Here is a 21,451-nt window from a genome sequence, read left to right as displayed (position 1 = left end):
AGGGGTGGGGGGGGGGGGACATATGTAATACTCTTTGTAATACTTTAAGCAATAAAAAAAATGGACAAGATATGCTTTTAGATATTTATAAAACTATTTCTCTACTTTAATACTTTTAATCTTTGAATGAATAGATTTATCCTTTTTCTGTTAATATTCTAATACAATCCTAAATCAAAATTGTAGCCTAAAGAAAGCAAATTCTTGGTCACAGTCAAAACTGTCACGGTCTGAGTTGATCATCTTGTTTTAAATACACTTCCATATTCATTCCTCAAAATAAATAAATAAACCTTGTATAGGGAGGAAGGCCTTTTTAGTTTGTTAAATGCTATTAAGAATATGGAATAAGACCTGTGGCCTATGAACACATATTTATACCACAAAGTTTTTATTAAAAAAACCTCAATTATAACAAACATGAAAACAAATTTTAAAACTACACAAAAATGAATAAAAAACAAACTAAATGGCCCTAATAAGTCTTGTAGGTTTACCTTTTTCACATGATATTTTCATTCTAAAAAATACAATGTGGGAAAAACATTCTACAGCATGGGGATAATGTTAAGGTTACAAAAAAAAAAGTGAGAGGAACCAGTTCTTTCTCTATCTTCAAAATATAAATAATCTCTAAGTGCCTCATACAATACATTTTTGTGGTTCTATGTAGATGTTTTAGTGTAGGAAGAAGCCTTTTTAGAAGCCAGCATTAAAGATCACAGAACAAGAGCGAATGTCCTCCTGCTCCCAGAAGGGCACATCCTATGCTACCTAACAGTTCACTGCAGTCACTGTAGGAAGTCTAAGCCTCCCAAGGTATATATTATCACTCTGCCTGTCAATCCCATATTGTCCTCAATATCTCCTAATCTGACCCAGGATACTATCTATAGAATTCTATACCCTCAAGAACTCCTGCTCTATGATGAAATAACTCTTTATACCTTTTATCAGAACTTTCCATTTATCTTCTAGGCCTCGGGTTAGCAGAGACCTGGCTCTATCCTACCTCCAAATACTGCTAATAAACATTCTCTCTTCCTAAAAAGTCTCTCCTCCTTAGAAGCTCTGGCCACCCTTCCCCATGAACAATCCATCAACAAGTCTTTCTGATTATCCCTCCCACGTCTACCACAAATCCACCCACTTCTTTCGTAAAAAACGCAACTGAGTGTCTGTAAACCACAATAAAGAAATGCACAATAAAACAAAATTTGCTTGCAATTAGAAACCACAAAGGAGACAGAGAGGAAGTTATTTAAAGAAAAAATGGCTGAAAATATTCAAATCTTGAAAACTAAAACCCACAGATTTAAGAAACTCAATGAACCCAAGCACAAAAACCATGAAAAAACCACACTCTCAGTACCATATCTGAGTCAAATAGTCTTGGGACATTTAAATCATATAATATGTTTAATAAACTAGTTACATATATGAAACCTCATCAATTCTATAACTCATTTTGGAGTACCTGGATATCTTATTTTTTCTAATAGAATTTAAAATTTATTCCCCTGTAAATGCAGCAAGAATCTACTAGTCTCCTTCCCTGCTTACTTCATGCCACAATATCCAAAACTGCAGATCTATTCTCATCTGGTGGAGCTTTTTAAAGAACCAAATGCCTGAGGATATTTGGTGAGTCAGCAAGACATGGGGTCATCTTTCAATATCAGGAGAATTTCACCATCCATAATTAAAGCCTTTCTAACAATGAAGGGGTTGAAATGTTTAACCCTTGTTATTTCACGTCCTATAAAGTCTCATATTATTAAACACTAACAAAATAACCAAAATGAATCCTGAAAAATATACTATGCAGATAAAAAATTATTAAATAAATCTTTTTAAAATAGAACAGAATTAATATAATCAAAGTCAATAGTTGGGTTCTAAAGACTGGCAACAAATACTCTGAACAGCATTAGCTCAGTCATTGCCCAATATCGGAAGTCTCAACAACTAATGAAATTGAAGCAATAATAAAAAATAAATAAAAATAAAAAATAAAAAACTCCCAGCAAACAAAATTCCCGGACCACAAGGATTCACAGGTAAGTTTTACCAGACATTCAAAGAAGAATTAACACCTATCCTCCTCAAACTATTCCAAAAAATTCAAGAGAAGAGAAGACTTCCAACCTCTTTTTACTAAGTCAGCATTATCCTAATTCCAAAACCAGAAAAAGACACTACAAAGAAAGAAAATTACAGGCCAATATCCCTGATGAACAAAAATGCTAAAATCCTCAACAAAATATTAGCAAATCAGATCCAGCAATACATTAAAAAGAGTATACACCATGCCTTAATTGGTTTAGCTCAATTGATAGAGCATCAGCCCATGGACAGAACGGTCCCGGGTTTGATATCGGTCAAGAGCATGTACCTCGGTTGCAGGCTTAATCCCCAGCCCTGGTCAGGGTGCATGCAGGAGGCAACAGTCGATGTGTCTCTCTCACATCAATGTTTCTCTCTCCCTGTCTCTCCCTCTCCCTTCTACTCTCTCTAAAAATCAATGGAAAAATATCCTCAGGTGAGAATTAACAACAACAACAAAAAAAAGCATAAACCATGACCAAGAGGGATTTATTCTGGTGATGCAAGGTTGGTTCAATATTTGCAAATCAACAAATGAGATATGTAATGTAAACAAAATTAAAATCACATGACCATATCAATAGATACAGAAAAAGCATTTGACAAAATCCAGCATCCATTGATGATAAAAACTCTCTGCAAAGTGGGAATAGGGGGATCATATCTCAACATAATAAAGGCCATATATAACAAACCTACAGCCAACATCATACTCAATGGGCAAAAACTAAAAGCATTTCCCTTAAGATCAGGAACAAGACAGGGATCACTTCATAAATTATATCATTTTCTAACCACTACGCTGTACCCCTGAAACTAGTATAAAATAATATTGAATGTCAACTGGAATTGGGGGGGGGGGGAAATCTTCTAGGCCCAGATAATGGAGTCATTTTTTATATGACATGCTCTGTTACAAGAAATGAAGGTGCAAATGAAAAAGGCTACTCTATTTGGGCTTCTATCCAGCATTATGATGCACACCTCAAATCTCCCTAAGCAGAACAGTTAAGAAATAAATCATCATCTTGTTATCTAATCAACCCCAATACCATATAGATAATTAGAAATTGCACCACTTTAAGATGAACAGATAGTACACTTTTCCTTAGGCCCCAGAGAAACAAAATTACTGGTTTCAGACTCAAATTTTAGAACATTTTTCAGAACACTGAATTGCATGTTGAAAAATACTGATATTGTGTAATGAAATACTAAATAATCAATAAACTCTTGATTATTTCAAGAGTTTCTGAATTCCTAAATTGAATCTAATTTTTTATGTTGCTGTTTTGTGACCAAAATAGTTCCTAGAAATAAATGCACCTCTTATTTCACAATAAAAAGAGGGAAAATGATTCAATTTACAGAAATTTTATTCTCCCTTCTCCCCTCCCTGCCAAAAAGAAAATCAGTTTCATACACTAAATAGCATTGCAGGTTTCTATAATAATTAGCATAAATTCTAAAATGCCTATTTTACTTTAAGGAACCAATAGAGGTAAAAAAAAAAAAAGTATCAGTTTTACTAGGATGAATATACATCAAAACACTGTACTCAGTTCTTTAAAAGAAAACTATATATAGGGGAAAAAATTGTATCTTTCAGGAAAGAATACCATGCTTTTCACCTTTGAAGTAACAGATGTGTAGTGATGTAAATCAGTATTCCATAAACAGGTAGTAATTTAAGGGTTCTGAGTTCATTCTACCAAAAAGTATTTATTCTAGGACATTATGTCAAAGAATGAACTACTACTAGAGCTATAATTACAGTAAAGCACTGAAAATAATCAACAAGATGACTCAAGCTTGAAAAATTCCTAAATAACAATTGTCATAAATAGCTTTTCTCTGCAGACTGTATCTTCCAACTACTCACTTTCTTTCTTCTTGCTTAAATACTTTTAAAATATAACATAAAATTGCCATGAAGAATGTATCTTTCTATACCACACAATAACTCAAAATAAATGGGTCTCTGAAACAAAAGTTTTAATGCAGAGTTTGCGTATTACATAAGAAGAAGGTTTTGGAATCTCTGACTTCTTACCAGATAGAGAAATCCAGAAGACAAGTCGTTATTAAGTTTCCCTAAAACTGAGGTTTTCAAAGACTAAATTATAAGGTGCAAAGGAAACCTGAGGTACTTCCCATTCAGAAGAGCCTGTGTGTATGCATTTTCTAGTTTCCTTAGTCCAGTGGTTCACAACTCTGTCTGCAATAAGAATCAACTGGGAGCTTTTAAAAAATACCATTTCTTGAACCCCACAACCAGAGATTCTGATTTAATGAGTTTTGGAAGTGGTCTAGATATCAGTATTTCAAAGTTTCCCAAGTAATTCTAATGTACAAGTTTTGCTGTAATGAAAGATTTGTATCCCTAATAATCACTAGGCTGTGCAAAATTACACAGTAAAAATCACAGAGTGTATGGGAAAATGGTGTTACAGATACAATACTCAAAAAACTCATCAGGGACATATGGAAAAAAGACGGAAAATTAATAAAAAACTTTGCACAGATTTAAGAAATACATAAGCACTACAATAAATCTGGCACTTTACCTTAAAAAGACCTGATGTTTGCTTGTCAAAGTAAGTGTCAGCATGATGGTTCAACTAACTTGCAAATCATTCAAATTTATACACACACACACACACACACACACACACACTTACACAATTACATTGAGAAAGGGAAACACAGAGCAAATTTGGCAAAATGTTAACAATTAATGAATAGACTGGAGGGCACAGGAGAATTTTTGTTCTATTCTTGAAACTCAGTTATACATTTTAATTTTGTTAAATAAAGACATAAAAATCACTAGTCGCAAGTCTTCTGCTTCCAGTCAAGACAGAGAAACAGGAACAGCTTTATCTTCCTGCCTAAAACAACTAAAAACTGAACAAAGCATATTGAATACACAGTACGCAAGCCACTGGATACCAGGCAATGAAGAACAGTGAACCCAGGTTACCAAATTGAGAAAATTTTCAGGCCACAGCCAAGGGAGAAAGAGCCAAGCAGAACTCATGAATCGCTGTGAGTTAAAGAGACTAAGTTCAGAGCACAGAGACATCAAGGTAGTCAGAATACTAGAGAAGAGACAAGGATAGAGTACTAGAGAGAAGAAAGCTGCACAAAGAAAAATCTCAGGAGAATGCAAAAGACTCCCCCTTGATTATGTAGCTAAGGGAGGAAACTATGCCAAGGAAATAACCCTCCCATAAGGATTACAGGAAACGCTGTCCAGAGCTCACACAGAGCCACAGAATCATTCCAGGTCCCAACAGCCAGAGTGTAAAACATAATAATTTGGAGAGCATCCTATGAGCACTGAGAATGATCTTACCTCACTAGATCAGAGAAAATTCACCCTAGATTACATGTAACTCTGGTGCCACCTAACAAATGCAAATGCAAGAACCAAACAGATCAAACTGTCTCCAAGTAACTTAATCATATCCCAAAATAAAGCTCAAGAACATTTGAAGAAATACAAAACTATTTAGTACCTAAAAAGGTAAAATTCACACTACCTGGCATCAAATCAAAAATTACCATGCAGAAAAATACAACCCAAAATGAGGAGAAAAATCAGTCAATCAAAACTAACCCAGAAATAACACAGATGTTAGAAGACAGGGACAATAAAGCAGTTACATGTATTCCACATATTCAAGAAACTAAAGAATAAGCATATTAAGTAGAGACATGAAGGATATAAAAAGATTCTAATCCTATATAAGGAAAGGCTAATATGCAAATAGACCGAACAGTGAAACAACCAAACAACCGGTCGCTATGAGGTGTGCTGACCACCAGGGGGCGTACGCAGAACATGGAGGGCATCGGTAGCAGGCAGCAGAGAGGGGAACCTGGTGGGCGTCGGCAGCAGTGGGATGGTGGAGGTGAGTGGGGGCACCAGACCAACGCAGGACGCCAGTCGCTGTCATCAGGGCGAGCCTCTGGTTTTTACTGAAAATTCTTTGCTCCCACATGCCACAGTATTGCCCGGCACTCACACCTCCTGCTGGCGCCAGTCCTGCTCGCACCCGCTGCCATCAGCGGTTGTGAGCGGTGGCTGCTGGCCTTGACCGCCCCTGAGGGCTTCTCCACCTCCCCCTGCTCCTGAGCGGGGTGATCGGGGCAGCAGCCACCACTCGCACCTGCTGCTGGCACCAGCCCCAATCACTCCACGCTCTGCGCCATCAGCGGGTGAGAGCAGGGCCAGCCCCATCAGCACATGGGAGTGGCGGCGGCAGGAGCAGGGCTGCCAGCAGACAGGAGACTGGGCTGTGGCATGAAGGGCCAGGCGGGAGCACAGAGTATGGGCCAAGGCCCGTCCCTGTGCCTACCGCAGACTCAGGGCCCACAGACCCACTCAAGGTGCACGAATTTGTGCACTGGGCTCCTAGTTGAACTATAACACATAAATCATTTTTTTTTTAAGATTTACTCATTTCAATATGGAAATGGCTCAACTACTCAGTTTCTGTTTCCTTCCCTCTAATTCCCTAATCTACAGTACAGGTATGGGGTAAAAAACCTGGGTTTAATGGCACAAATAGGCAAGAACCAAACAGATCAAACTGTCTCCAAGTAACTTAACCATATCCCAAAATAAAGGTGAGACATAAAGTGAGATTGTCAGAGAAAGAAGAAGGAGGGAGGAAGTAGCATTGCTGGAAGAGGAGTGGTCTGGGAAATGGTCAGACTTCATGTCTCTGATAGGATTATTAAAGGGCACCAGAAATGAACAATGTCTGACATGAAAAATACATGGGATGTAATTAACAACAGTTATTTAAAAATACATGGGATCTGACATTGCATAAAAACAAGATTAGAGAAATGGAAGACATAATAATAGAAACTAACTACAATGAAACACAAAGACAGAAAAATAAATAGAGTATCAGTAAACTATGGGATAACTTCAAACAGCCACATATACACTGAGTGGCCAGATTATTATGACCACCCCATCAGTACTTCGTTGGGCCACCTTTTGCCTTCAATACTGCGGTGATTCTTCTTGGCATTGACTCCACGAGATGTTGAAAGGTGATGCGAGGAATCTGACACCATGCCTGATGAATAGCACTGTCCAGTTCTGTGAGATTTGATGGTTGTGGAGCCAGCTGCCTGATGGCTCTTTTAACTTCGTCCCACAAATGCTCAATTGGATTGAGATCTGGTGATTGTGGGGGCCACCTAAGCAAGGTAAAGTCTCCCTCATGTTCCTGAAACCACTCCTGCACAATACGAGCACCGTGGCATGGCACATTGACTTGTTGGAAGAAGGCACCTCCATTGGGATATGCCATTAACGTGATAGGATGAACTTGATCAGCAACGATACTTAGGTATGTTGTGCTATTCAGACGTTGTTCCACACGAATTAAAGGGCCCAAATCATGCCAGGAAAACATGCCCCAAAGCATAACACTGCCCCCCGAGCTTGAAGGGTTGTACTCATGCATGTGGGGTGCATGCTTTCATGCTGTTTCCGCCAAATTCTCACTCTGCCATCTGCATGATGCAACTGAAAACGTGATTCGTCGGACCACATGACTTTTTTCCAATGCTCGACTGTCCAATCCTTGTGTTCCTGTGCAAATTGGAGACGTTTTATCTTGGTAACTGCAGACAGCAAAGGTGTTCGAACAGGCCTTCGGCTGTTTTGCTGATACTCGCTCCATGGCTTTGAGCACCAACAATCATCCCATGTTCAAAGGCTGTTAAATCGCGTTGTTTACCCATATCTTCAGAAAAAAATCACTTTTACTGTCATGGTAAACAACCTGCTTCCCTATTTATAATGGTCTGGCCCTCTAGCAACTTCAGCACAAAATTATAGCTAATTTGCCTTCATACGTCAGGTGGTCGTAATAATCTGGTCACTCAGTGTATATGTAATCAGACTCCCCAAAGCAGGTAAGAGGGATGAGAGAGGACTAAAAAAATATTGTTTTTATATAATGGCTGATATTTTTCCAAAGTTAATTAAAACTCTAAACCCTGATATAAGAATGTCAACAAACCCCTGGCAGAAGAAACATGAAGAAAACTACGCAAAGGCACATAACAGGCTGATTAAAACCAGTGATAAAGAGCCCTAGCCAGATTGTTTCAGTGGATAGAGCAGTGGTTCTCAACCTTCCTAATGCCGCGACCCTTTAATACAGTTCCTCATGTTGTGGTGACCCCCAACCATAAAATTATTTTTGTTGCTACTTCATAACTGTAATTTTGCTACTGTTATGAATCGTAATGTAAATATCTGATATGCAGGATGTATTTTCATTGTTACAAATTGAACATAATTAAAGCATAGTGATTAATCACAAAAACAATATGTAATTATATATGTGTTTTCTGATGGTCTTAAGCAACCCCTGTGAAAGGGTCGTTGGACCCCCAAAGGGGTCGCGACCCACAGGTTGAGAACCGCTGGGATAGAGAGTTAGCCCGCGTAATATTCAGGTTTCAATTCCCATCAAGAGCAAATTCAATCCCAATCCCCAGCCCTGGTCGGGCATGTGAGGGAGGCAACCAATCAATGTTTCTCTCTCACTTCTCTTCCCGTCTCTTCCACTCTATAAAAATAAATGGAAAAATATCCTCGAATGAGAATAAATAAATAAATAAAATCAGCAATAAAGAAAAAATTTTAAGCACAGCCAGAGGGGGGAAAATAACAAATATTTCATCAGCAACAATGCAAGGAAATACTATAGTGGTATTTTTGAAGTATTGAGAGAAAAAATAAACAGCAAAAATATTTTTCAAAAATGAAGACAATATAAACATTTTCATACTTACAAAACCTAAAAAAATGAATTATCAGAATTCCATTATAAAAATGTTAATGGCAGTCCTTCAAGAAGGAAAATGATACCAGATAGAAATCTAGATATACACCAAGAAATAAGAGTACTGTACATTGTAACTCATTGGGTAAACATAAAGACTTGTGTTTTTATTATTTAAAGAACTCAAAAGATAATCAACTACTTACCGCAATATTAATAATAACAATAATGTATTGTGGGGTTTATCCATATGTAGTATGTCCTATTTGCCTTAAGCACAATTATGATGCTATACATAACAAATGATGAAATTATTCCTCTCACCTTAGAAACATTGCTGACATAATTCACTTGAATAGTGCTTTCTTTATCAACTTGATTACAAAGGTTCTGTAAAGTAGATGCATATTCTTTATCACTTTTTATCCTCAGGGCCATAAATTTCTTCACTGTTTCCAGTAAGCGTAATTCCCAGTCTTGCAATTTTAACACAGCTTCATGTGAATTCTTCAGGTCACTCCCAAACCCCATTTTTGTAAGGCACTGTCTTATCCTCCACACTGCACAAGCAAGCTTTCTAATCAGTGCATATCTGTGTATGTAAACAGAAGAAAAAATCTTAAATCAAAAGAAAGTTTGTCTTCAAAACAAAGTTATTTTTAACTTTTTTAGGGCTCATTTTAGGGTTACAAAAGAAATCACTACTACAACTGAATGCTTTCACACCAAAGATTAGGAACAAGATGAGGATGTCCACCCTCACCACTTCTATTCAACACTGTACTGGAGGTTCTAGTCAGTACCATAAAATAAATGAAATAATTTCTATTAAAATTGTAGAGTAAAACTATATTTGCAGATGACATGACATTGTAGATAGAAAATCCTAAGCAACACAATAAAAAGTTTTAGAACTTTTATAAAAATAAATAAATAAATGAGATTACAGGGTAGGAGATCAATATAAACAAAGATCAACTACATATCTATGCACTAGCAATTATCAATCCAAAAACAAAATTTAAAACAAATTATTTGCAAGAACATCAAAAAAATAAAATATTTAGGAATAAACATTACAAAATAAATGCAAAACTTGTATTCTTAAAACTAAAAAACATTGTTAAAATAAATTAAAGAAGACCTAAATAAATGGAAAGATTCATATCCTTGGATCCTAAAGACTTAACATTGTTAAGAAGGCAATACTCACCACTTTTATCTACAGATTTAACTCAATACATATTGACATCTAAGCTAGCTTCTTTTTTTTGCAGAAATTGACTAGCTAAAATTTACATAGAAATTCAAGGAAGCCAGAATAACCAAAAATTAACAAAAGATATTGAAAAAGAAGAACAAAGTTAGAGTATTCAACTTCCTGGTTTCAAGACCTACTGAAAAGCTACAGCAATGAAGATAATGTGGTACTGACATATGGTAGACATAGACATCAGTGAAGTAGAACAGAGGTTCCAGATATAAATACTCACATTTAAGGTTAAATTATTTTCTATAAGGGTGCCAAGTCTACTCAATAGGTAAAAAGGTCTCTTCAACTAATGATGCTGCTGGGACAAATGGATTTCCACATACAAGAGAATGAAGCACGATTCCTTCCTTAGAATATACACAAAAAATAAACTTTACAGGGATGTAGCTCTAAATATCAGAGCTAAATCTATAAAACTCTCAGAAGAAAACAAAGTAAATCTTCATGACTTTGGCTTAGGCAATGGTCTGTTAGATATAACACCAAAAGCACAAGCAACAAAACAAAAATACATAAATTGGACTTCATTAAAATTAAAAAAAATTCTGTACTTTAAAAGCCACCACCATCAATAAAGGGAAAAGACAACCCACAAAACGGTAGAAAATATTTGCTAATCCTCTCTGACATGGAACTTCTATCAGGAATGTATAAAGAATTCTTATAACTCAATAATAAAAAGACAAACCAATTAAAATGAACAAAAGATCTGAAAAAAAGATTTCTCCAAAAAGATTTACAAATGTCCCACACACACATGAAAGTATGTTCAATATCATTAGTCATTAGGAAAATACAAATCAAAATCACAGTGAGATTCCACTTCACACCGCCAGTATATCTATAATCAAAAAGACAGATAATGTCAAGTATTGGACACTGTGAAGAAATTAGAGCCCTCCTACACTGCTGATGGAAATGTAAAATGAGCAGTTTCTCAAAAGTTAAACATAGAGTTATTATATTCCTCTGTTCAGTATAAACCCAGGAGAAATGAAAATATATGTCCATACAAACACTTGTACAGAATGTTCAAGCAGAATTATTCATAACAGCCACAAAGTGGAGTAATCTCAATGTCCATCAATTGATGAATACATAAATAAAACATGATATCCATACAAATGAAATATTATTTGACAATGAAAAAAATGAACTACAGATACAAGCTACAACATAGATAAACCTTGTAAACATTATGCTAAGTGAAAAAGTAAAAATCAAAAGGCTGACATACTCTATGATGTGAAATGCCCAAAGTTTAGAGACAGAAAATAGAGTAGTGGTTGCTGAAGGCTGACAAACTTGGGAAGAAGTGAGGAGTAACTGCTAATTGATACTGCATTTCATTTTGAGGGATAAAAATGTTCTAAAATTGAATGTGATGATGGTTGCACAACTCTTTGAACTAATTAAAAAATCATTGAATTGTACAGTTTACATGGGCAAATTTTTTAGCATGTGACCTATATGTCAATAAATTGTAGCCCTAGCGGGGTTTGCTCAGTGGATAGAGCATTGGCCTGCAGACTGAAGGGTCCCAGGTTCAATTCCGGTCAAGGGCACATGCCCGGGTTGTGGGCTCAATCCCCAGTTGGGAGCATGTAGGAGGCAGCCAGTCAATGATCCGCTCTCATCATTGATGTTTCTCTCTCTCCCTCTCCCTTCCTCTCTCTAAAATCAATAAAAAAATATTTTTAAAAAGTTATAAATGCTTTTTTAAAAAATAAAAATAAGTTATAGAAAGTCACTACAGCTTAACATGATCATCTGAAGTTCAGTTATCAGAAACTTCCCCAAAATATTCTGCTTGTTTGCTATAAATTCTAAAAACTATGACAGAATATATTTTGCTCTCCAGCCTCCTAGAATTTCAGGCAATGAATCTTTCAGGGCCAGATAGAAATAATGAAGAAACACACCTTTATATTTAGTTCTGGCTCATCCATACCAGAAGTCAATTTCTTGTTAATTCAGCTGAGATCAGTCTAAGCTATACAGAAAAAATGAGAAGCGGTTTATCTCTCTAACCTCAGTGATATCATCTAAAAAGATGGTAAAAATGTGGGTTGTCCAAATAGAGAACAATTTACAATTTCCCCCCAACTGAAAACTGTCCAGTTTTATGATCTAGCAAACAAGTATGAGAGGGGGAAAGTAGTGGAAAACTGCACTTCATCAAAGTTTCCAAAGTAGCAACCAGGATACTAAATGGACCTTAACATAAATAAGTCAATGTAAAGTAACCGACTTATTCACTTCATATAGAATAGGATAATTCCAGATTTTTTCACTTTGTATATAGTAGTTTTAAATATTTTATTTTGATATACTGTATCTTTATGGGGCACAAAAATTTACAAGGAACATTTTTCTGTTATTTTACCTACAGCTCAACTAAGTGTCACTGAATATATACTCTATCTCATTCAATGTTTTCAATGAAAAAATATGGAACATTATTTGAGACTAAACAAAGGTGAAACAGCTTACTTTTTTAAAAATCATATCTGAGATTGTAGTTAATTTTATTCATTCAGCACTTGGGATAAATATCACTTCTTCTGCTAATTACATCTAGCTTTGGTCTAAGCTTTGACAATATATTTTTCTTCTGTTATCAGAAATTCAAAGGGAGCTCAGAAGTATAAAATGGAAACAGAATTTGGAAGGTATCTGAGAAACACTCCAGCCCATCCTAGGTACTTATTTACATACACCAATATTCTAGGTCAGGGTGAGTAGAAAATAATTTAATATGTACTTTAAAGTACAATAAATAGTAATTTTTAAAAATAACTCCATAATAAATTAAGACTATATCTAACTCTTTAATTGGTAGAGCTTATAAATACTTTAAGAGAATAGTATCCACAAACGATTTCGCCATAGATGTCAAATGACATTTATCAGACCATTTCAGTAGTGTTTGAAATAATAAAACAAATAAAAAAGAAAAGAAAAGAAAACTTGTAACTATCCTGCCAGGGGAAGTACTCTCCTTCCCTGCTAGTCCTGAGAATCCCCTTTTCCTCCAAAAGAAATTGAACCAGGCAGGAAGAACCAGCTAGAGAGACCCAGCTACAGCAAGCAGCCAGATCATGAAGCCTCTTTGTGCCCCCAGGTCCAAGGATCTCCTTCTCTACCCAGAGACATCAGAGCAGGCAAGAAGAACTAGCAAGAGGGACCCAGCTTTAATAAGAGGACCAGTCCAGGAAGCTCCTTGTTCTCCATGGCCTAAGACTCTCCTCTCCTACCCATAGACATCAGAACAGCTAGGGGGTACGGTAATGAAATCCTATCTCATCTCTTCCCTACAAATAGACATCTAATAGCTCAGCCTGAGAAAAACATCATCTACTTGCTCAAGCAGCACTGTGAGCCATAGTGGTAACAGATAAATAAGCCAACCAAAATAACAGCAAAAAGATTAAAATTTAAACTTTTCTTAGAAGCACAGCCCACAGAAATAGGCCAGGACCTGTAAGCTAAACCTAAACAGACTGCCTATCAAAATAAAATACTGAAATAGGACTCAGAGTCTCCTAACATCCTATATAATAAAAGGCTAATATGCGCTGGCCAGACCCCATCCATGCACGAATTCATGCACCGGGCCTCTAGTAATAAATAAAATACCTAGGATTCAATTGAAAATCACCTGTCATACCAAGAATCAGGAAAAATTTAGGGGATAGCAAGTACAAATCAGGCAGAAACAGAGTATTATACATAAGTGTACTAGTGCTATTAGCAAAGATGTCTATTTTTAAATAGCATCATTAAAAAGGTGAAAGTAGCCCAGCCAGTGTGGCTTAGGCATTGAGCACTGACCCATGAACCAAGAGGTCACTGGTTGGATTCCCAGTCAGGGCATGTGCAGGAGGCAGCCAATCAATGTTTCTATCTCTCTATCCCTCTCCCTTCCTCTCTCTAAAATCAATAAAAACATTATTTTTAAAAAGGTGAAAATAGCCCTAACCGGTTTGGCTCAGTGGATAGAGCGTCGGCCTGTGGACTCAAGGGTCCCAGGTTCGATTCCGGTCAAGGGCATGTACCTTGGTTGCGGGCACATACCCAGTAGGGAGTGTGCAGGAGGCAGCTGATCAATGTTTCTCTCTCATCGATGTTTCTAACTCTCTATCTCTCTCCCTTCCTCTCTGTAAAAAATCAATAAAATGTATTTTTTTTAAAAAGGTGAAAATAGTAAAAATCCTAATAAACAACTGACTATTTAGATTTATTTAAAGCTATCTTATTTAATATTATTCAGTTTGGTTTTTAGGATCAAGTGAGTTATGTTGAGTTTTCAATTCACCATAAATAATTATTTAAAATTTTAAAAGAACCATTAAAAATTTCTATATTCTCAAAATTAAAAGTTCATTTTGTATAAAATAGATCTACAAATACATTCTTCTAAAACAAAAATGGAAGTTATTAAATAGCAAAATATAAAACACATTAGTTTCATTGGTTGGATAATAGAATTCCCATGGTATTTCTTGTAAGTATAAGGGTATATGCAAGTATTTGTTATAAGTACCTCCTGTCTTTCAACTTTTGGCTCAACAACTGGCCACTTTTATATTCTTCAATTACACAGATGGAAATAATAATTTTATATAACATACATAAAGTTTACTATGTATTGAATATTCTTTTTAAAGTAAGGCTAATTTATTTTAATTCAGATAATGTCTTATAAGAAAGATTTTAATTACTTCCTTTATTTTAATATTGACAAAACATACAATTAAAGATATGCTAAATTTAGAAAAATTAGCAAATACATAAATAAAAACTATGTAATAGAAACAGGAAATCTCTCATTCTCCACCAGATATTCTCATAAGCAAGCAGGAAATTAAATAGAGCTTATTTCTTTTTTCTTTTTTTTCAGTTTGAATTTATAAACCTTGACTAATAAAACCTATCAAAATGACTTTGTGGTTTGAGCTACTTTATCAAAATATGTTTGTTCATTGATAAAGACTACAAAATTATTAACCAGTTAAAGTACAAAAATAATTATCTAATGGTATTTCTTATCTTTTATAAGCTTTAATACTGACAGAAGTCAGAAATAGTGACTCTATTTGAACAAAATATCAAGCTGCCTGCAGCAAGACAAAAACAAAGTCAAAAGCCTCCCCAGAACATGCAAGTAATAACCACAGTTACAAACCAAAAAACCTGACCACATATGAAAATAAAGTGAGGTGCTATTTCAGAAGCAGCTAAACAGGCAAAAGTTAACAGTCACCACATTTAATTCTGACGACATCATCATTAATTAAGTTAATATATGGTGACCTTGGCCACCTTACAGATACAGTATTTAAAACTCCTCCTATGTTGTCTTTACTTGAAAATGTTGCTTCTAGCTTACCTGAAAAAGAAATTAAATACAACGCAAAAAGCACTGGACTGGGCAATCTATTGGGACAGCATTAATGAATGACAATGTCCCACTGCAAGAGAATAATGAATACTAACTGCAAGTCTATAAGCAAATGAACAACATGTGTGCTTTTAAATAAACTTTTTTCATTTTAAAAGTGTATTTGAAAGTACTGATATTTAAAATTATTTAAGGAGAGAATTATTAACAATTTTTTTCTTTGCTTTACGGTATTAATATAAATCAACAGCTACTTACTGAGTAACCATGGGAGAGATAATGTTAGGCGTTTATAGATAAACTAGAGGCCCGATGCACAAACTAGACGCAGGGGTCCTCAAACTACGGCCCACGGGCCACATGCAAATACAAATATTGTATTTGTTTTGTTTTTTTTACTTCAAAATAAGATATGTGCAGTGTGCATAGGAATTTGTTCATAGTTTTTTTTAAACTATAGTCCGGCCCTCCAACGGTCTGAGGGACAGTGAACTGGTCCCCTGTTTAAAAAGTCTGAGGACCCCTGATAGAGGCTAGTGCAAGAGCAAGCCTTCCTTCGCCTGGCTGCCGGCACCGGCTTCCCTCTGGTACCCGGGACCTGGGCTGGCTTCCCTCCGGCCGCAGGTAGGAACCCAGGACCCAGGCTTCCTTCTGGCCCCGGCTTCGTCCAGAAGGACGTCTGGAATGATGTCTGGAAGGATGTCTGGTCTAATTACCCTGGTCTAATTAGCATATTACCCTTTTATTATTATAGATAAAATCTCGATTACTGCCTTCAAGCAATTTACAGTGTATGAAGACTAACTAGACAAGTAATGATAATGCATAGGTAATGATGACACAATTCATTCCAAATTCATTCAGCAACTTGTACTAAGCAACTATTTGGCAAGCATATTTCTGAGTGCCAACAATACCAAGATGAATAAGATATCAGACCCTAGTCTCAAGAAGCTAACAACCTATTAGGGGTGACAAACCTGGAAAACAATGTCATATAACTCAAAGGTTCACAAATACAAATTGGTTACAGGTTCAGAGGGAAAACAGAGAAAGTATCCATGACATTTCTAATGGCCATCGGGAGGGGCTCAGAGACATAAAAGCATAAGGTACAAAGTGTTACAGAGACACAGAGAAAAGAAAGAGCAAAGCTGAGTAGAGGACTCAATGCATGTTAATTAACTCCTGGAAGCTCAGTTTTCTTATCTTCAAAATGGGAATAGTAATACCTACTTTGCAAGGTTGTCATAAAGGTCAGATGAGTTAACGTATTTAATGTGTCTGACTTTGGGGAGACTTATTAAAAGTAGTCATTACTAATGAAGCCTTAGAGAGAGAACCCTCACAGAGAGACTGTGGAAGAGCAAGTGGTAGAGTAGCGTTTCTTCCTAAGTGGAAGTTTAAACATGAGCAAGGATATACAGTTAAAAAAATGAGGAACATGTTTGTGAAACATTGCTAATTTGAAGGAAAACAGGAATAAAAGGTTAAAAAGATTAACTATGACCACAATGCATACAACCTAGTTCTAAATTCGAGAAACTTTCTATATGATCAATTATTACAAAAGAGTTCAATTTTCAAATTAAGGTCAAACAATTTTTTTCCTTTAAAGAGAGTAACAGTGTCAAAATAATTACCATATCCATATATGTACTTTCAAATACATTCATTAAAAGCAAGCACTAGCAGAATGGCAACCATCAAGGTCCCATCAGTAGTAAGTTAAAACCAGTCCCTATACACTGCAATAAGACAGCCTCTCAGGGAACCCAGATCAGACAACTCCAAGTTAGAACATGGAGTCAAGTAAGTTTCATTCTTGGGTGTGTGTTTTTATGTAACACTGTTTTCCCAAAAGGCACAGCCTGATCCCCACTCCCACCCCATCTTTTCTCTATGATCATACCCTAACAAATGTGTTTTCTTCCTTAATTGTTCTTCTAGAATTCTATTTAGTTTGTAAATAAATTTCCCTAAATCTCTACCTCCACCTACCTGAAACCCAGCTCCCCCAAAGCACAGTGCTCTCAGGTGGCAACTATACCTCCCTACATTCTACCACCCATATCCATGAGGTTGGGGGAAGGGAATGTGATGGGTGGTAACTTTATCCTGATTCCTTAGTGCTATTTCCGAATCACCGCTCTTCCAAACATATTGAAAAATCTCTTCTCCGTTGTAATTTACATCATTCAGCTTTACCAAGTCCTATCCTACCTAGCTGTTATTTGTCTCCAAATCTTCCTCTTAATATCCACTTGTCCCAAAATGTTATTCTCTAAACCAATTCTTATGTTCACCCATGGAGATTTTAACCTCCAGTCTTTCTCTTCTCCAAAGACCCATTTGATCCAGCTCCATTTCAACTACACCTGCTATTACACATGGCCTGAATCTAAAACTGTTCCATCTCTGCTATGGTAAATTTTAATATTCTAGTTTTAGGTCATAACCTACTACATTCCATCTCTCTGGAGTCTTGACTGATTCTAAGCTGGGACTGACCAGCAGACCCTGAGCAATGGATGAATGGATTACCTGACACAAGTTTCTGTGAAAGAGAGGCTAAGGGATTGCTTGGCTATACGAACCAGGCAGCCCCATTCGCCTGCCTCCTTAGACTTTTATTGTAACAACAGCTTGAACTAAAATTAACCTTTAGATACAATCAACAGGGTAAGTATCCTTGAGAAAGCACATGCTTCTATGAGGTCGAGTCTAAAGACTAAGCATAGAGATTCCAGTAAAACACTTAGGGGCTTGTACTTGTTTGGAAAAGTCAAGGCAGGGGCTGCAGCCTTTGGCAAGGTCCCCCAGAGGCCCCCGACCTTTCAGAGAATCCTCCTTATAGACTTTCCAACCAAGTTCTGTGCTTCCCCACAATTCTATACCTACTCTTTGACCTCAAATAAATTTCTAGTCGCCCAACTGATCAAACTATATTCCCTAAAATTTATCAGCTCCCCCTATATTCCTTTCTCTTCTAAGGTGAATATGCCACTTGATCATCCAGAACTGGGATACTTTTAAGAGTGAAAGAGATGCAATTCTTCATTATGCCAGGAAAACAAGGGTAAGCTTAGACTTTTCCAGGCAAATGGGGCATATACACCCCTACTTCTTTCCCCACACATATTGAATCAATTGACTTCCCCTGACTTTTCTCTTTCTATGCTTGTACTAAAAATCTCCAACTCTGACTCAATCCCTCCTAACTCTCAGCCATATTTTTTTTTAAAAAAGCTTAGCTAATTGTTACTAGTATTTCAAGATTGTTCTCATATCACCTCCTCCAGATAGCCAACACTACCTCTGCAATTTGTTGTCAGAGCACTCAGTAATGACAGTGTCCTATTCATGATTTTATCGCCATGTTTCTCACATATCAGGCATAAAGGTGTACTCAATAAACCTTAAAGTTCTCTAATTATCCCTTATGTGTCTATTCTAAAATGCATTATATGAAAAATGATTACTGTTATAATTTCATGTACATTAAACAAGTCAAAAAGAGTTACTTCTAAACTAACAGATAGCAATTAAACTAATAACAACTAGCAGGTTGTTTTGGTTTTTTTTATCCTGAGCTTTTTACACTTTATCTCTTATGAACCCTAAGGAATAAGAAGGGCTCCTAGTGCTAACTAGGATCAAATTTTAAAAAAATTAAAAAGCACAGCCTATTGCCCTGACTGGTTTGGCTCAGCGGATAGAGCGTCCACTTGCGGACTCAAGGGTCCCAGGTTCGATTCCGGTCAAGGGCATGTACCTTGGTTGCGGACACATACCCAGTGGGGAGTGTGCAGGAGGCAGCTGATCGATGTTTCTCTCTCATCGATGTTTCTAACTCTCTATCCCTCTCCCTTCCTCTCTGTGGAAAATCAATAAAATATATTTAAAAAAAAAAAAAAGCACAGCCTATTAGCCATTTCTACATAGGGGTCTCTCAAGCAAACTGCACCTCACAGAGAAGCCTCCTCACTGTGTCTCTGCCATCTGAGGCAGCACTTATAAAGAACTAGAGGCCCTTGCCCTAACCAGTTTGGCTCAGTGGATAGAGCATCGGCCTGCGGACTCAAGGGTCCCGGGTTCAATTCCCGTCAAGGGCATGTACCTTGGTTGCGGGCACATCCCCAGTGGGGACTGTGCAGGAGGCAGCTGATCGATGTTTCTCTCATCGATGTTTCTAACTCTCTATCCCTGTCCCTTCCTCTCTGTAAAAAATCAATAAAATGTATTTTTTTAAAAAAAAAAAAAAGAAGAACTAGAGGCCCAGTGCATGGATTTGTGCACTAGTGGGGTCCCTCGGCCTGGCCTGTGGGGATCAGTGGACCTCCGCGCCACCGATCCCACACAGCACAAAGTATTGTGCGAAGCAGCAGGCGGTTGGGCAGGAGCCGGAGCCCTAGCTGGGCGCTGCACCACGCCCGCTCATCCCGGCCCACTGCGCCGCCACTTGGATGCACAGGGAGAGTGTCCGCGGGAGAGGCTCACACTCCCACAGTTGCGCTCGCCAACTGTGAGCCCAGCATCTGGCGCCCGTCTGTCAACTGAACACAGGAATGCACTGACCACCAGGGGGCAGCTCCTGCATTGAGTGTCTTCCCCCTGGTGCTCAGTGTGTGTCATAGCTACCGGCCAGTCATCTGGTTGCTTAGGCTTTTCTATATAGAGATTCCTGGAGTCCTATTTCAAACAATAGGATTAAGGCTTTCCCCATCCAATTGGAGCTGTGCAGCTCTGACCAATCAGAGCAGCTCTGTTCTGACCAATCAGGGGCTAGGGGCAGGGAATTCTGTCTATATAAGTCAGCTCCCCTATGGCTCAGAGTGCACTTTCCACAGAAGACTGAAGACTATGTTTCCTGGGCTCCCCAAAGATGCCTCACTGGAGCAGAGCAAAGCAGACCATCATGGAGCAGAGCTGCCTAGCTGAAGAGGGGTCTGGCCCCAGGGCAGCCTCAGTGGTTGTGCTTTTCACAGCTGTGCTGTAGCACTATGGAGCTGTGCCACAGTGATACTGTTTTCTGTTGAGCTGTTGGCACTAAATAAAGTTTCCTTCCTCACTGCACACCAAATTGGGGACTCCTGTTGGCACTGACTTGGTCCCAACAACCACTGATTGATATCCCCATACATTTGATTGCACTGGTTTCTGACTGTTATTCTCTGCTAGTTCTGTCTTTTAATATATCCAACAAATTTTAGAATTACAGGAGGATAAATAGAAGTCAGTGGATAAGTAGGAAAAGCAAATTTCGGAACATATATATCAAATGATCATGTTTTGAAAAGTATACAAATATAAACATGCATGTTCTTGAACATATATAACTTAAAAGTAAAAATGGCCCTGGCCAGTGTTGGCCCACCCACCAATAGGTCACAGGTTTGATTCCTGGTCAAGGTTTAATCCCCAGCCCCAGTCAAGGCACATGTGGGAGGCAACTAATCGATGTATCTCCCTCACATCAATGTCTCTCAATCTCTCTCTCCACCTCTCCTCCTCTCCCCCACTCCTTTCCACTCTCTAAAAATCAATGAAAAAAATATCCTCAGATAAGGATTAACAAAAAAGTAAAAACTGATATACATCAAACTTTTATCATTAACTACCTCTGAAGAGTGAGACAAAATAGTGGGAAGAATGCCACTTTCTACTTTATGTACCTCTAGTTTGCATTTTTATCGTAAGTATCTATATATATAAAAGCCCAGCGACCGGAATGGCAGAAGGACCAGAACAACCGGTGGCTATAACGTGCACTGCAGCAGCCAACCAGCCTGATCTGGGCCCCAATCGCCTCCCCCCACCCCCACCGGCCCAGCCCCCAGTCGG

The 21,451-nt window shown here is 37.5% G+C and overlaps 1 protein-coding gene across 5 annotated transcripts in view; it reads right to left on the bottom strand.

Annotated features, from left to right (window-relative positions):
• Positions 1 to 21,451, bottom strand: part of FER (fer (fps/fes related) tyrosine kinase) — a 316,192-nt gene that overhangs the window by 263,416 nt on the left and 31,325 nt on the right. For 4 of the 5 annotated variants that reach the window (XM_005866441.2, XM_014539888.1, XM_014539886.1 and 1 more), the window contains exon 3: positions 9,255 to 9,522. In XM_005866441.2, the coding sequence (XP_005866503.1) occupies positions 9,255 to 9,461 (207 nt within the window). In that variant the 5' untranslated portion in view covers positions 9,462 to 9,522. Of the gene's footprint in view, positions 1 to 9,254; positions 9,523 to 10,423; positions 10,514 to 21,451 lie in introns of those variants that run through there. The other variant, XM_014539887.1, reaches the window with a different exon arrangement.

The sequence above is a fragment of the Myotis brandtii genome, unplaced genomic scaffold, assembly GCF_000412655.1.
Source record: "Myotis brandtii unplaced genomic scaffold, ASM41265v1 scaffold230, whole genome shotgun sequence".
NCBI classification, from domain to species: Eukaryota; Metazoa; Chordata; class Mammalia; order Chiroptera; family Vespertilionidae; genus Myotis; species Myotis brandtii.
Note: the sequence above shows the minus strand (reverse complement) of the source record. Positions and strands in the feature narration are given on the sequence as shown.